Raw genomic sequence first — 13,460 nt, 5'->3', positions numbered from 1 at the left:
CATGGTACATTTAGAAACATGTACCATGTTAAATTTATAAGTAAATAAATGTTTATTCTTCCTCTGTTTTAATTTTTCTTAGCAAGACACAGTATCCAATCACTGATGGGCTATTTTTAAAACAGACTTCACGCGTACACTTTTTTTTTTCTTTAATAAGTAGGCTACAATGCAAACACAAGCACTCAAGGCACTCCCCCGCTGCGCTTATGCAACACGTGGTCTAATTGAACGCAATTGACTTCAAAGACTGCTTCTTAAGTACAATGCAAGCCCTCCACTCCCCGCACCTGCTGCTAGTGCATGAGAGAAACTTCCGAGGCTGCTGCTGCAGTTCCTGCACAAGCAACCTTACTTTAACTGCCTATTTAAAGTTAACGAGCAATATAGATTCTGACGCCTGTGTATCGATACGTTAATTGGAATGAGGCCGCAACGATGTATTGCCGTATCAATTTTTTTTTTAGCACACCCCTTATAGTGGGTAATGTAATGCTTAAGCTTGAAAATTAAGAATGAAAATACAAGAGGCTTGAATTACACGATTTTCAAAAGATTATTTTAGTAGTTAAAAAAATATTAAGTGAACATCAGTGAGTAATCATTTTATTAATCAAAAGCATTCACACTTATATTATTCGGATTCTTTATTCATATTATTATTGTGTGAATACTTCATTCTTATGTTATTTCAATCCTTTGTTTTTATACTTACAGTATAGCATTTTATTCCGCTCGCTTTTTTAAGAAGCTAAAACTGCCACATAATACATCCGATTTACACCGTTTAAATTTCAATGTCACGCCACCTTGGGTATTAATTCCTTATTACTTACAGTTTTCGCACAATTTGTTTAATATCAAATTTTCACCATTAATTTCAATGGGACAGCCATTCAACTTTTTCTAAGTCCAACTTTCCACACACACTGTTTGATACTGCTGCGGTGGGGGAGTTGGTAAAGTGCATTGTCCAGTAACCAGGAGGTTGTGGGTTTGAATCGCACCTCCGACTGTACATTGCAAACTTGTACATGGCTATTATGCGAAATGATTAAATGCATAATAGCCCCATTCATCTTAAACGTTAGCTTTCAGTATTATATGACAATTTTCAACATAATAATAATAATAATAATAACACATTGTATTTGTAACACACTTTACATCTACAAGAAATCTCAAAGTGCTACAATAATAAAAAATGTTAAAACAAAAAAATCTAGGTAAAATTTTCAAAAACACATAAAACAAATGTATAAATTAAAATGTATTTTAAAAAGAAAGGTTTTAAGTCCATTTTTAAAACTATCGATAATCTGGGTTGTCCCGAAGAGAGTTTCACATACGTGGAGCAGCAGAGCAGAAGGCCCGGTCCCCCATTGGCCAGGTCTTGGTCCTGGGTGGGAGTAGACGGTAGGCATTAGAGGTCGTGCGAAGGGGTCGTGTTGAGGTAATTGGGGGCAAAGAGCTCTGACAGATGCGGGAAGGGGAGTATTGCCATTCAATTCTCGCTGAGATGGCAAGCCAGTGTAGGGAGCGTAGGATGGGGGGGATATGTTCATGTTTCCGGACTCTCATCGTGATCCTAGCAGCACTGTTCTGAAGGTACTACAGCTTCTGAATGGATTTGCTAGGGATCCCGATGAGCAGTGCCTTGCAGTAATCCAGTGTAGAGGAGACAGAGGCATTGGCGAGTTATTTTGTGTCAGGAAGGGTGAGAGAAGGTCGGAATTTTTTAATATTTCTCAGGTGGTGAAAAGGCAATCTTGGAAAGGTTTTTTATGTGGGCCTCAAAAGTAAGTTGAGGGTCAAACCTCACGCCTAGGTTGGTGACAAGTGGAGAGAGATTAATCGTCTAGCCGGAGAAAGTGATAGTAGTTATTAGGGTTGGGCTGTATTCAAATTTTGACACCGTTTTACCGTCTCCACATTTCACCAGGGTATACAGTAATACCGTATCTAATTTTAGACTTTTTTATTTATTAATTTATTTATTTTGTAAGACTGCCAATCTGTCTAGAAGTTAATGGTCACAGATCTGTTCACTGTGTGCTTCGGTTGCATTTGTAATAATCTTTTGTGTGACCGAGTGCATTTGAATTTCTGTCACTCCATGACGGCACGTCTTTGGCGTAAGTGTGCAGCTGACGTGCATGCGCTCCTTTTATTCCGCAGAGCCAAGTTCAGATAACATTATCGTAGCATACATTGTTCACCGCGAACGCTCACAAACTTCTAGTGTTCCTACACACTTACAAACTGTTTCTCGGTTTACTGGACTGGACCGGGGTACCCCGCTGTGGGCACACACTCAACATCTACGCGAACAACAAACATGCGCATGCAGCCCCCACCCGAGAGCACACACAGATAGCCTACTCACCTGCGTGCCGCGGTCTTGGATTGATGTGAAAAACAGAATCACTTACTGATTTTTTATATAAATAAAAGCGCTTTGTAGTGTGCTTCTTAGGTTATATGGACTTAATAGTACCAATAGTTGGTAAACATATTGTGGACTTGGCGACAAGCTCATCTCTTTGCAACAGTGAGCGGGGGATATCGTTCCTCAGATGGTTCTGGAGATACGAAGTATATTCCATCTCACACCGTTACAGTCCTCATGCAGATTTTGCATACAGACGTCATCGTCATTTGCTGCCAAATTGTAGCAGTTACATTTTTCTTTTTCTTTTTTAGGGGACCGCTTAACCAAGCTGTGCCGACTGGTCATTTTTGCCCTGCTCCGTCTGAGCAGTCATGTGACTGTCACATGACTAACCGCTTACTATTAATTTTAAACTGTTATAGTAATAATAACTGTTATAGTATTACTAATTTAGGAACACAACTACAAATGTTGTGTTATCAAAATATATAATATGTTTAATATCATAATAGGTCATTATGCGCTGCATTATTATTATTATTTTTTTTTTAATGACGTTATTGAAAGTGACACCGTGTTTTTGGTCACTTGAAAAAAATTTAAATGTTGTGATGGTTTAACAGTTTTTGTTTTGCTTTGTTTTGGTTTTGTTCCACCACCCCAAGTAATACACAAGGGACACTGCACTATTGTATTTACAAGTTAATATAGCCTGTGTGCATTTTGGGGCAGATGGGTAATTTTTGACGCCCCTATAATCATTGTTCATTAGTGTGTGAATGTAGTGGTGTAGTTTGAATTAAAAGTAGAAATCGATTCATTAGAAAAGAGATCCCGGAATTGAAGATTATCTCTGTTTGTTTGGATTACAATTAGCCCGGTATCCCGACCAACGACAACATACTTCTGCCCCAAGGTAGGCTGACTGTTCTGTTCACTTTCGTGCTGAAAGTCTATTTCGACTTTATTTGGTAGCAATGTCCGTCCATTATCACAACCGCTTATCCTCACAACATTTATATGAACCATTTGTGAATGATGTTTGAGACGAAGAAATCCGGGTTGTTGTTTTATATTAAACAGATGGCCAAGACATGGCGCTAGCCAGCAGCTAGGCTAAAAACACTCCCCCTAGTTATGATGTATAGTGTCTAATAATTGCTATTTTTCATACAATTCTATTACATTTTTTTACCTTTGTGCTGCTGGGAAATTAAAATAGAGACCCCAAGGAGGCTGTTTTTGGAGAAATCTCAAAATCGACAAATTCAACCTCCTGCTCTCTTTTCCTCAATTATGCCACTTGTTACTTTTCCGACAACTGGACCATTTTGCCGGAGCGGGTCACATATTCATGTCTCCAAGTACAAGGATGTTATTTGTTGTACAGAAGGTTGAAAGAAGATTATGTACCTCTGGAATGAATGATGGATTTGATTTAGGTGGTGACAGGTCGATAAAGGAAAAGTATTGTCAGAGTGAGTGGTAGCTTGCATTTAAAAGCCAGATATTCAAAGGAAGACAGCTCAGGGAGAGACAGAGGGGACAATTCCAGGTGGCTGCGGTATATAGAAGCCATCCCACCACTATGGGCTGTGCTGCGAGCTTTGTGAATGTAGCAGTATCCTGGAAGACAGGTCTAATGTAAAGCAGAAAATACATCTGTTTGTTGCCAGGTTTCAGTCAGACAAAACAGATCCAGGCATTTGTCCAGGATGTGGCCGTGAATGAGACAGGATTTATTCGTAAGAGATTGTGCGTTAAAAAATGCAATTTTCAGTTTTTTGCAATTGCCAGAGAAACGCTCCTGCAGTCGTAGTATTCTCAGGACCACAAATACCATGAGTGCCTGTGCTCTGATGATGTTGTTGAAAAGCTACGGCACACACCGCTGACCAGAGGGAAGGGATGTCCTGTCCAGACGAGTGTAAACAAACCCTCGATGGGATCCACTGTGGACGTAGCAGCGTCTACGAAGGAGCCCAAGGGCTCGGATGACTGCTAGACAGGTTGGAGTGGAGTAGTTGTTATATTCCAATAGTTGGCTAGCGGAGTATATTAGCCCGTCTTTTGTGCGGGCAGTTAGCTCGCTATTAGCCATTAGCCGTGAAGTGGATGTACTCGAAGAGGAGACCCACCGGGACAAGGAAGCCGCCAGAACCATGGCTGAAGGAGTCCGACCAAGGCTTGGAGCAGATGATCGTCGGGTTTGAAATGGAACTGTACCAGGTACCAACCAGGAGTAGAGGGTCGGCGACCAGCTGGTTAGCTGAGATGCTGGTTAGCTACTGTCACCTGCTGTCTGTCACTTGTTGGATAAACGATGAGGCCCAGCAGAAACTTACAAGTATGTATGTATCTATGTTTAGAAAGAAGTTTAGAAATGTTGCGGAGGTGGTAAAAGAAGGTCTTGCAGAGGTGGTTGAAGTGGGATTCAAAGGTGAGCTGGTGGTCCATTCATACTCCCACATTTATGTGTGTGTGCGTGCGTGCGTGCACAGGAATGTATTTATGTATGAATAAATGACAGCTACTTTATCATGTGACTGTGTAGCTCAGTGGTTAGTGTCTAACTTCGGTTTCATGGTTCCCTGGTTCAAATCCCTGAGCCATGATTTTCAACCAGTCAGTTAGGTCAGTGGCAGTGCACTTTCGTGCCGCCGTGGAGAATGTGGTTCAAGTCCTCATTGGACCAGACTTAAGTCAAAGTGCAATTTTCAATAATAATCATTGTCAAATTAAATATCTCCATTATATTTAATGTCATTTCTCGTATTTTTTTTCTGTATTATTTCGTTCTATATTCTCACGTTCAAATTCAACACAACCTTTTAGTACTATAACGCATTATTCAATATAATTACATACAATATCACTGATTTTCCCAAGGCAACAATGGTCCAGTGGATAATGCAGAAGACTGGTAAGTGGCGTACCCGGGTTCAAATCCCGCTTGGGCCACCTCAAACTTCAATTTCAGAAATAGTCATTGTCTAGTTGTTTAACACCGACTATATCCAATGGCAATTGACATTGTTATAATAAAGCATTCCACATCCATTCAGATATTAGCATTCAGCTTTTATTAGCCTTCAGCTTTTACACACAATTTCTCCAGAAATTGCACGTTGTCAGCTAGGTATGGTATTGTAACAACTGTATTGCACATTTGATTATGGTGTATTATAAGAATAATAATATGATATGCACAGGTGGGTATTCCGTCAACATTGACGGAAGGTCCGTCAATGATGGACACCCTTTTTGTTGATGATTGACGGCAAACATCGAAAAATTTATTAACTAAGCATTGACTGAAGGGGGCTTCTGTTCTTCAATGTAATCGTCAATCTGTCAATGACGGACGTCCCATTTCGGTAACGGATTGATGAATGAGGATTGACGGAACATTGACAAATGCCCATGTCTTTTGACTCACTGACTCACAAAAGCAAATATCCTAAATTCTAACTAAATCCTATTTTTTCACATTTATCTTTCAGGTTGACCATCTACATAACTTCATCTTCTTTCGTTTTACAATGGGCTTTGTGGACAGCATAATTGCCAAATGTAAGTGAAAGTATTTCTTACTTTGAAATAATAGTAATAATAATTATAATAATAATACATAATAGACATACAATATTTGATGCACCTTTCAGGTCACTCAAGGTTGCTGTACAAAATGGTAAAAAACACAAAACCAAATAAAATCAATAAAACGAGGTAAAACATATATAAATAATGTAAGTGAAAAATGTAATGTAAAATGTTTAGTTATAGATGGGTGGATTAAAACAGCCTGAACAGGTAGGTTTTAAATTTAGTTTTGAAGAGTGGGAGGGAGTTGATGGTACGAAGGTCAGGAGGGAGTTTCAGATCTTGGGAGTAGAGTGACTGAAGGCTCTGCATCCCATACTGGCGAGGCGAACATGAGGAACATGGAGTTGGAGGGTGGATGAGGAGCGGAGTGAACGAGCAGGAGTAGCAATATGAATGAGATCAGATATGTAATGTGGGGCAAGGTTATGTAGTGCTTTGTAAGTGAGAAGAAGAAGTAGTTCATAGTGAATTATTTTTTTAATGGGGAGCCATTGGAGTTGTTGAAGGATGGGAGTGATGTGGTGGGAGGCCGAGGTGCGTGTAATGACATGTGCTGCAGAATTTTGGACGAGTTGAAGTTTGTGAAGGGATTTTTTGGGGAGCCCATACAGGAGTGAATTACAAGAATCAATGCGGGAGGTAACTGAACAAGAATGGCAGTGGTGAGATGGGCGCAGGCGAGAGATGTTGCGTAGATGGAAATAAGCTGAGCGAGGAATGTTGTTGATATGTGAGTGGAAAAAAAGTGTACTGTTAAGGATGACACCCAGACTCTTAAGCTGAGGGGAGGGAGGAATGGGTGTATTGTTGATGGAGATAGAAAAACTTCAGTTTGGCGAAAGTGGATGGGGTGTGAACAAGTAGAATCTCAGTTTTGGAGCGGTTTAATTTGAGGAAGTTTGAAGAAAACCAAGCGTTAAGGCAGAGGGCGAGGGAGGCAGGTGGAAGGACCAAAAGCCAAGAGAAGTTAGTACTATTATGTTTTTCTAACGTATTCTTTTAGGAACCAAATATTTTACAGCCTACAGATGCCAGTGACCCAATTTAGGATTTTTTTTAAATACAGGGAGTCCTCTAGCTACGTCGCACGCAACCTAGTCGTTTCGACTTTACGGCGCCCGTGCCTCATCCATAGCACCTTCTTTTTCATTAATTTCCCACAGTAATCACGTCATTTTAAAGTTATTTAAAGTTGTGTTGTTACCTCCAGCAACGGACGTCCATAAGACTGTCGGCTCGCCATCAGGCGCGTCACATTTCCATGTTTAAGCTTGAATTAGCTCCGCTCCGCCGTCCGTCAGCAATGAATGCCTGTGCGGAAACACGAAATATTGGTTCCGGCGTCTTCCGGGTCGCGAATATTTTTTTAAAAAATGTGCAAAGTATTTTAATGTAAGTATCGACTTAAACAGGGAAATCCGACTTAAGTCAAAATTCGGATACATCGCCAGCGTGGGAACGGAACTCCGCCGTAACTTGAGGACTCCCTTAACAGGCCGTCATTCGAGCGGTACTTTGCTTTGACAATCTTGAGATACCAGCACTGGATGGTGGCATTGAACTCAACACAAGTCTTTTCCCATTAAAGTGATAGGAACATAAAAAGTTTACTTGTTGGAGCTTTTTGCCATGTTAAAATGCTAATTCCTCACCAAAAACATCACAGAAGTGGTGTTTTCCTCCATTCGACCCTGCTCTCCAAGCACCAGCGCCTCTTGACCTAAGAAAAGGAGCGGGTACTCACTTTGTGACGTCATTAAGTGCAGAACCACCCCTTCCTATGCGGACTAAACACACGCCCACTTTCTCTGAGACCTCCACGGGATAGTGACAAAAGTAGACTTTATCAGTAAACATTCCAAATGAATTCAAAGCAATCAATTATCTTTCACATTTGCAATGCCAAAGTGCAATGACTATTGGCCGTCTTAAAATCCCAGAAAAGGTTCTGGCTGACACTTGTGTAAACTTGTAAACTAGAAGTAGAACTTTTGCGCTGCTAAACCTAACTGAAAGAGTGGTGTAGTGTTTTAGGGATGTCCCGATCCGATCACGTGATCGGAAATCAGGTCCGATCACGTGATCGGAAATCAGGCCCGATCACGTGGTTGGTGACTCGATTGGAATCGGACGTTGTCTCCTGATCAAGACTCAGATAGATATGAGTTTTGTTTTTTGTTTTTTTATGGCACAAAGTGAGACTTCATTTTTCCACACAGCTTAGCGTACAGGATGGCGTCACTTTGCTACAGTGACACTATTAATGTCATCGAGCGACGGGGCTAAACAAGACACAGCTGTCTGACACAGCTTCTAACTGAAGGATTAGGCTTGACTGCAATGATATTTAAATAAAAAATAAAAAAAATGTCGTGCAGGTGGCAGCAAGTATAAGATCAGCCAGTATCACACAAGGACCTTGTTGCAGAAGAAAAGCAGGAAGTGTAGGTTGGGACTGGTAGTGTTGTCTTTTATTAGCGTGGTGTTGGAGTGTTGAGAGCAGCAAAGAGCCGCGGAGAAGAAGTGGAAAATAAGCGATCGGCAGAACAAAACCTGGAGCATTGCTTTTTGGCTTAAAAAAAAAAGCATAATCAGCTCATCAAAACATGACGGCGGCGATTGAGTTGCTGCACGTCAAGGAATGACGTTCGTCGGGCAAACGCAACGAGCTACAATCGAGCGATGATCCGCCAGGTAACTGGATGCTGCGGCAGAGTTGTAGTTAGACCAGCCAATTGTTTATTTTTATGTGCAATGAACTGTTATTGTGTTAATAAAAAATACTTTTTGGAATGCTGTTTTATTGCACTAATACATTTAGATGTTTGAGCTGTCACAAAAGAAAAAAATAGTAGTGTTGACGTCCAAAATGTGCATGAAATACGTCTACGTTTTTTTCTCAGGAATTGGAATTTCGACCAAACTTAGCTATATTCTAACGCTGATAACTAAAGAACCGAAAAAGATAGAAATACACATCTTTTTTTCCGATGAAAGGAGTCTAATTTTTCTTTGGGTACGTTCCATGTTTATATAGCAATATAACACAATATTCTGTGGGACTTGCGAAATGAGTCAAAATCCAGTAAAACGGCTGGTATTCAAGGGGGTTGCTCCAATGAAAATGGCTGGTATTCAATGAGTTAATAATCATTAGGGTCGTGACAAAAAATCGTTTCTCGTAAAAATCGCAATTCTCACTTATTACAATTCAAAATCAATATAAAATGTCCCAAAATCTATTTTATACTGTAATTGTCTTTGTTTGTGTATGCCTTTATTGGGAACTTTGTTTATGTTGTACACAATATGGCCACTTAGGGGCAGTGTGGTTCCACATTAGTGGAAGGAAAAAAATCAAAATTGCAATATAATGTTGTGCTCTCTGTTGCAATAAATATATCGATACACTAACAGCAGTATCAATACTTTATAATGGCACACCAGCGCAAAGCACATACAGTGTTTCCTCGTGGGTTCATCTTTCGCGGCCTCACTGCTTCGTGGATTTTTTACAGCTTCCTTCTTTTTTTTTTTTACAGCGTTCTTTTTGGTGTGTTTTTTTTTTTTTACAGTGTATGCATGCGCTGTCAGTTGCCGTCGTCAGACGGCTTAGTGCGCCGCCTACCACATGGCTCAGCATGCCACCTGCCACCCGTGCCACGGTTCACGCAGGCCCATACCGGCCACAGCGCTCGAGTGGAGTTTTGGGGGCAGTGCGGCGATGCGGTCTCGCGGTCAAAATGGGTTTACGTGTCCTGACTCATATCTTCATCATTAAGATTGTCCGCCCCGAACCATGCAGTCGTGCCTGTTGACGGCTCAGCGCGTGATGCGTCCACCACCCGCCCCACGGTTCACACAGGCCTGCCGGCCACAAGCGCTCAAGTGGAGTTTTGGGGGCACCGCGGCAATGCGGTCCTGGTCAAAATGGGTTTACGTGTCCTGCCTCATATCTTCATCATTTAAATTAAGATTGTCCGCTCCGAACCAGTCGTGGCCGTGAAAATCCTCGGTGTGCTGCATCTCGGAGATAAAGGGCCGGCAAACTGTGGATTTTTACCCGGGATGGCAACCATCGCCGACTGGGTAACTTTTTGAAAATCCTCGGTGTCCTGGAGGTCTTTGGCCTGCTGTATCTCCCCAGCCCTACGTCCTACGGATTCGTCTCGACGAGACCTTTCCAACGGTATGGCCAGTCGCATTCCAACCTGGAGATAGAGGCCCGACAGTTTCCCAATTTCATGCCCTTGAACACTCCAGCGTACGTCCGCCACCGCCCCATGGCTCACCCCTAGATTACACCGCATGCGTGTCTATTGCAGATCCGCTCCGCCGATTTCTTTCCATTTCCAGCTTGTTCATATTACACGACTACCGACCAGTTTGTCGGGCAGGCGCCAGCCACCAGGCAGCAATGCGCTCCTAAGCCTCCCGGTCAAATTGGATTTCTCAGCCTCGTATCATCATCATTAAAATTAAGAGTGCCATTTCTAACAGCTGTTTTGTTGTTGTTGTATGTGTGTTTTTTTAAAATTACTATTTTTCTTAATTTTTTTTCGATTAACGTTATATTTTTGTTTCTCAAATAAATATTTTGGATATTAAATACAAACACACTTTGTTTAACTTAGCTACACCACGACCAATTGTCTACATTAAAAAATGAGGGCAAAAACTGCCCAGAGTATGACCCTCACAGTACGCTTATGTTTAGTGTTATTTGTATGTGTGTGTGTGTGTGTGTGTGTGTGTACTTGTACATACTACATTGTGAGGACCAAAATACGTCTTGAACCAACAGATTGAGGACATTTTTGTGAAGTGAGGACATTTTGGCCGGTCCTCACAACTCAAGCCCCTTTTTTGAGGGTCGAGACTTGGTCTTAGAGTTTGGTTTTGAATTGGGTTGAGGTAAGGGTAAGGAATGGGGCTAGGCAATCATTTTTGATGGTTGGGGTTAGGTGAAAGGGCTAGGAAATGCATTATATCTATGGATGTTGTCACAATTGTATAAGTGTGTGTGTGTGTTTGTGTGTGTGTGTGTGTGTGTGTGCGTGTGTGTGTGTGGTCTTATTTTTGTTACATAGTGGGGCCAACATTCTGTGATTTTACAGAGTTGTGGGGCCCACCCGTTGATGTGGGGCAATTTTACTGGGCCCCACAAGTTAAGACCTCTTTTTGAGGGTCAAGACTTGGTTTTAGAGTTTATGTTTGAATTGGGTTATGGTTGAGGTTAGGGTAAGGAATAGGGGTAGGCAATCATTTTTGATGGTTGGAGTTAGGGGAAGGGGCTAGGAAATGCATTATGTCAATGAGATGGCCCCACAAAGATAGTAAAACAAACGTGTGTGTGTGTGTCTATCTATTGCAGACATTGCCACTGTTGTGGGATACCTGGTGGTTAGCAGGCCATTCTTAAACTTATCCCACCCGCGACATCAGTCCAGCACACAGTCTGAGCTACTGGAGGTAAGCAATAGCACTAACGCTCATACACAGCCAGAATGCTTATCCACTGCCCTTTCCCTAATTGTATTTACAATTATTGGAGTTACCGGTGGACAGTGGCGGTTTAAGACAGTTTTAACTGGGGTGGAAAGTCTGGTTGTGCTACATAATTTGATACGGCAATACATCGTTGCGGGCCTAATTACAATACATGTATCAATACACAGGCATCAGAATCGATATTGCTCATAATTTTTCAATAGGCAGTTAAAGTAAGGTTGCTTGCACAGGAACAGCAGCCTCTGAAGTTACTGTTAAGCACTAAGCAGCAGGTGCGGTGGGGGGGGGGGGGAGAAGAGACAAAGGCGCATTGTACTTAACTCTTTGACTGCCAGACGTTTTCAGAAAAGGGATGCCGCCAGTGCCAGCCGATTTAAGCATTTTGACTGATCTTTCAAGGTCCACAGAAAATGTTGTGTTTGGACTATGGAAACACACATACTACCAAATGAAAGATTGAACTCTCATCTTTCATCAGAAAAAAAAGTTTGTTTCTACTTATTCTGTTTTTCAGTAATCAACAATAGAAAATGGTAGAGTTTCACCGAAATGCTCTGTTTTGAAACAAAAAACGGAGAAAACAAGCTTTTTGTGAAACGATGTTATTTCATGCACTCTAGTGAATTGTACACTTCTTTTTGTCCATGAATGATGCCACAAACACCTAAATAGTGCTTTACTTCTGTAAAACACTACCACCAACAATGAAAAAGTGTTTTTTCATAGCAAAATACGTTTATTTCCATTCAACAGTGTAACAATTTGTAAATAGTTTGCGAAATTGTTTTGTCAAATGTGTGCAACTGTGGTACTATTTACAATTATGTGGATGTTTCAAATACAGTTTTTCTTTTTGTAACACTCCCCTGCGTGCAAGGAGACGGAGCAGGATTTGCACAACAGATTCATTTCACTGCGAATGCCCCTTTCGCGTGCAGACGTTACACTTTCTTGACGGCCTTTTTTTCCGGGGAATAGCAAGTAGCAGAGTGTACCCACTCCTCCGATGAATATGCATTGGACTCGGGGCACTCTTCGTCGTCCGATTGAACGTCCGCCTGAGCGTGCTCGGTTGTGCTCCGCGTTTTCCGGTGTTAGCATCACTAGCCGGTGAGGCTTTATGACGTGGTCATAGCCGCCGCGTCAACGCTTCCAACTTCGGCGTCAACGCTTCCAACTTCGGCGTCAACCTCGGGGCCACCATCATCATCATCGTCGTCATCACTGTGCTCTTTAGCATTGGTCGATGAGCTGCTTGCAACCGGTCGCCATTGTTCGCTTCCTCAGCCATCTAGCTCCGCCTCACGTCTTCTACTGGCGCGTCAACGCTTCCAACCTCGGAGTCACCATCATCATCATCGATGATGATCATCGTCGTCATCAATGTTCTCTTTAGCACTGGTCGATGGTTTTCGTCTTTGAAAAAAATGCTCAAACATGAGCTGCTTGCAACCGGTCGGCATTTTCGCTTCCCATCCCCAGCCATTGTCCCCTCTAGCTCCGCCTCACGTCTTCTACTGACGCCTACCCAATCTTGTCAAAAGAGAGTCATCGCTGCCATCGAGGGGCCAAAAATAGTCATTAGGCTAACTAGATCTGCTTGAAACTTTCACCACAGCTGGCCAAGGCTTTCCTCCACCCGTTTCCCCAAAAAAATAAAATAAAATTGGAGAACGTCTTTTAACGTCCTTGGCGGCCCTCCGTAGGTTTTTACTAAACGTCATTTAACGTTTTTGGCAGTAAAAGAGTTAACAAGCAGCGTCTTTGAAGTCCATTGACTTTAATTAGTCCACGTGTCGCATGAGTGCAGCGGAGTGGGGGAGCAGACAAAAGGGGACATGGGTGTCTTGGGTGTTTAGTAGGGATGCACCAAAATGAATTTTTTTTGCCGAAATCGAAAACCGAAAAAGAAAAAATGCTTTGATGAGAACCGAAACGCCGAAAACCTCCA

The 13,460-nt window shown here is 42.0% G+C and overlaps 1 protein-coding gene across 1 annotated transcript in view; it reads left to right on the top strand.

Annotated features, from left to right (window-relative positions):
• abcd3a (ATP-binding cassette, sub-family D (ALD), member 3a) overlaps window positions 1–13,460 on the top strand; it is a 148,457-nt gene that overhangs the window by 69,313 nt on the left and 65,684 nt on the right. The window contains exons 12-13 of the mRNA XM_077555171.1: window positions 5,896–5,965; window positions 11,373–11,470. Coding sequence (XP_077411297.1) covers window positions 5,896–5,965; window positions 11,373–11,470 — 168 coding nt within the window. The remainder of the gene's footprint in view (window positions 1–5,895; window positions 5,966–11,372; window positions 11,471–13,460) is intronic.

This window comes from Vanacampus margaritifer, chromosome 20, assembly GCF_051991255.1.
Source record: "Vanacampus margaritifer isolate UIUO_Vmar chromosome 20, RoL_Vmar_1.0, whole genome shotgun sequence".
In the NCBI taxonomy this organism is placed as follows: Eukaryota; Metazoa; Chordata; class Actinopteri; order Syngnathiformes; family Syngnathidae; genus Vanacampus; species Vanacampus margaritifer.
The sequence above is the reverse complement of the archived record's forward strand: the minus strand, read 5'-3'. Positions and strand labels throughout refer to the sequence as shown.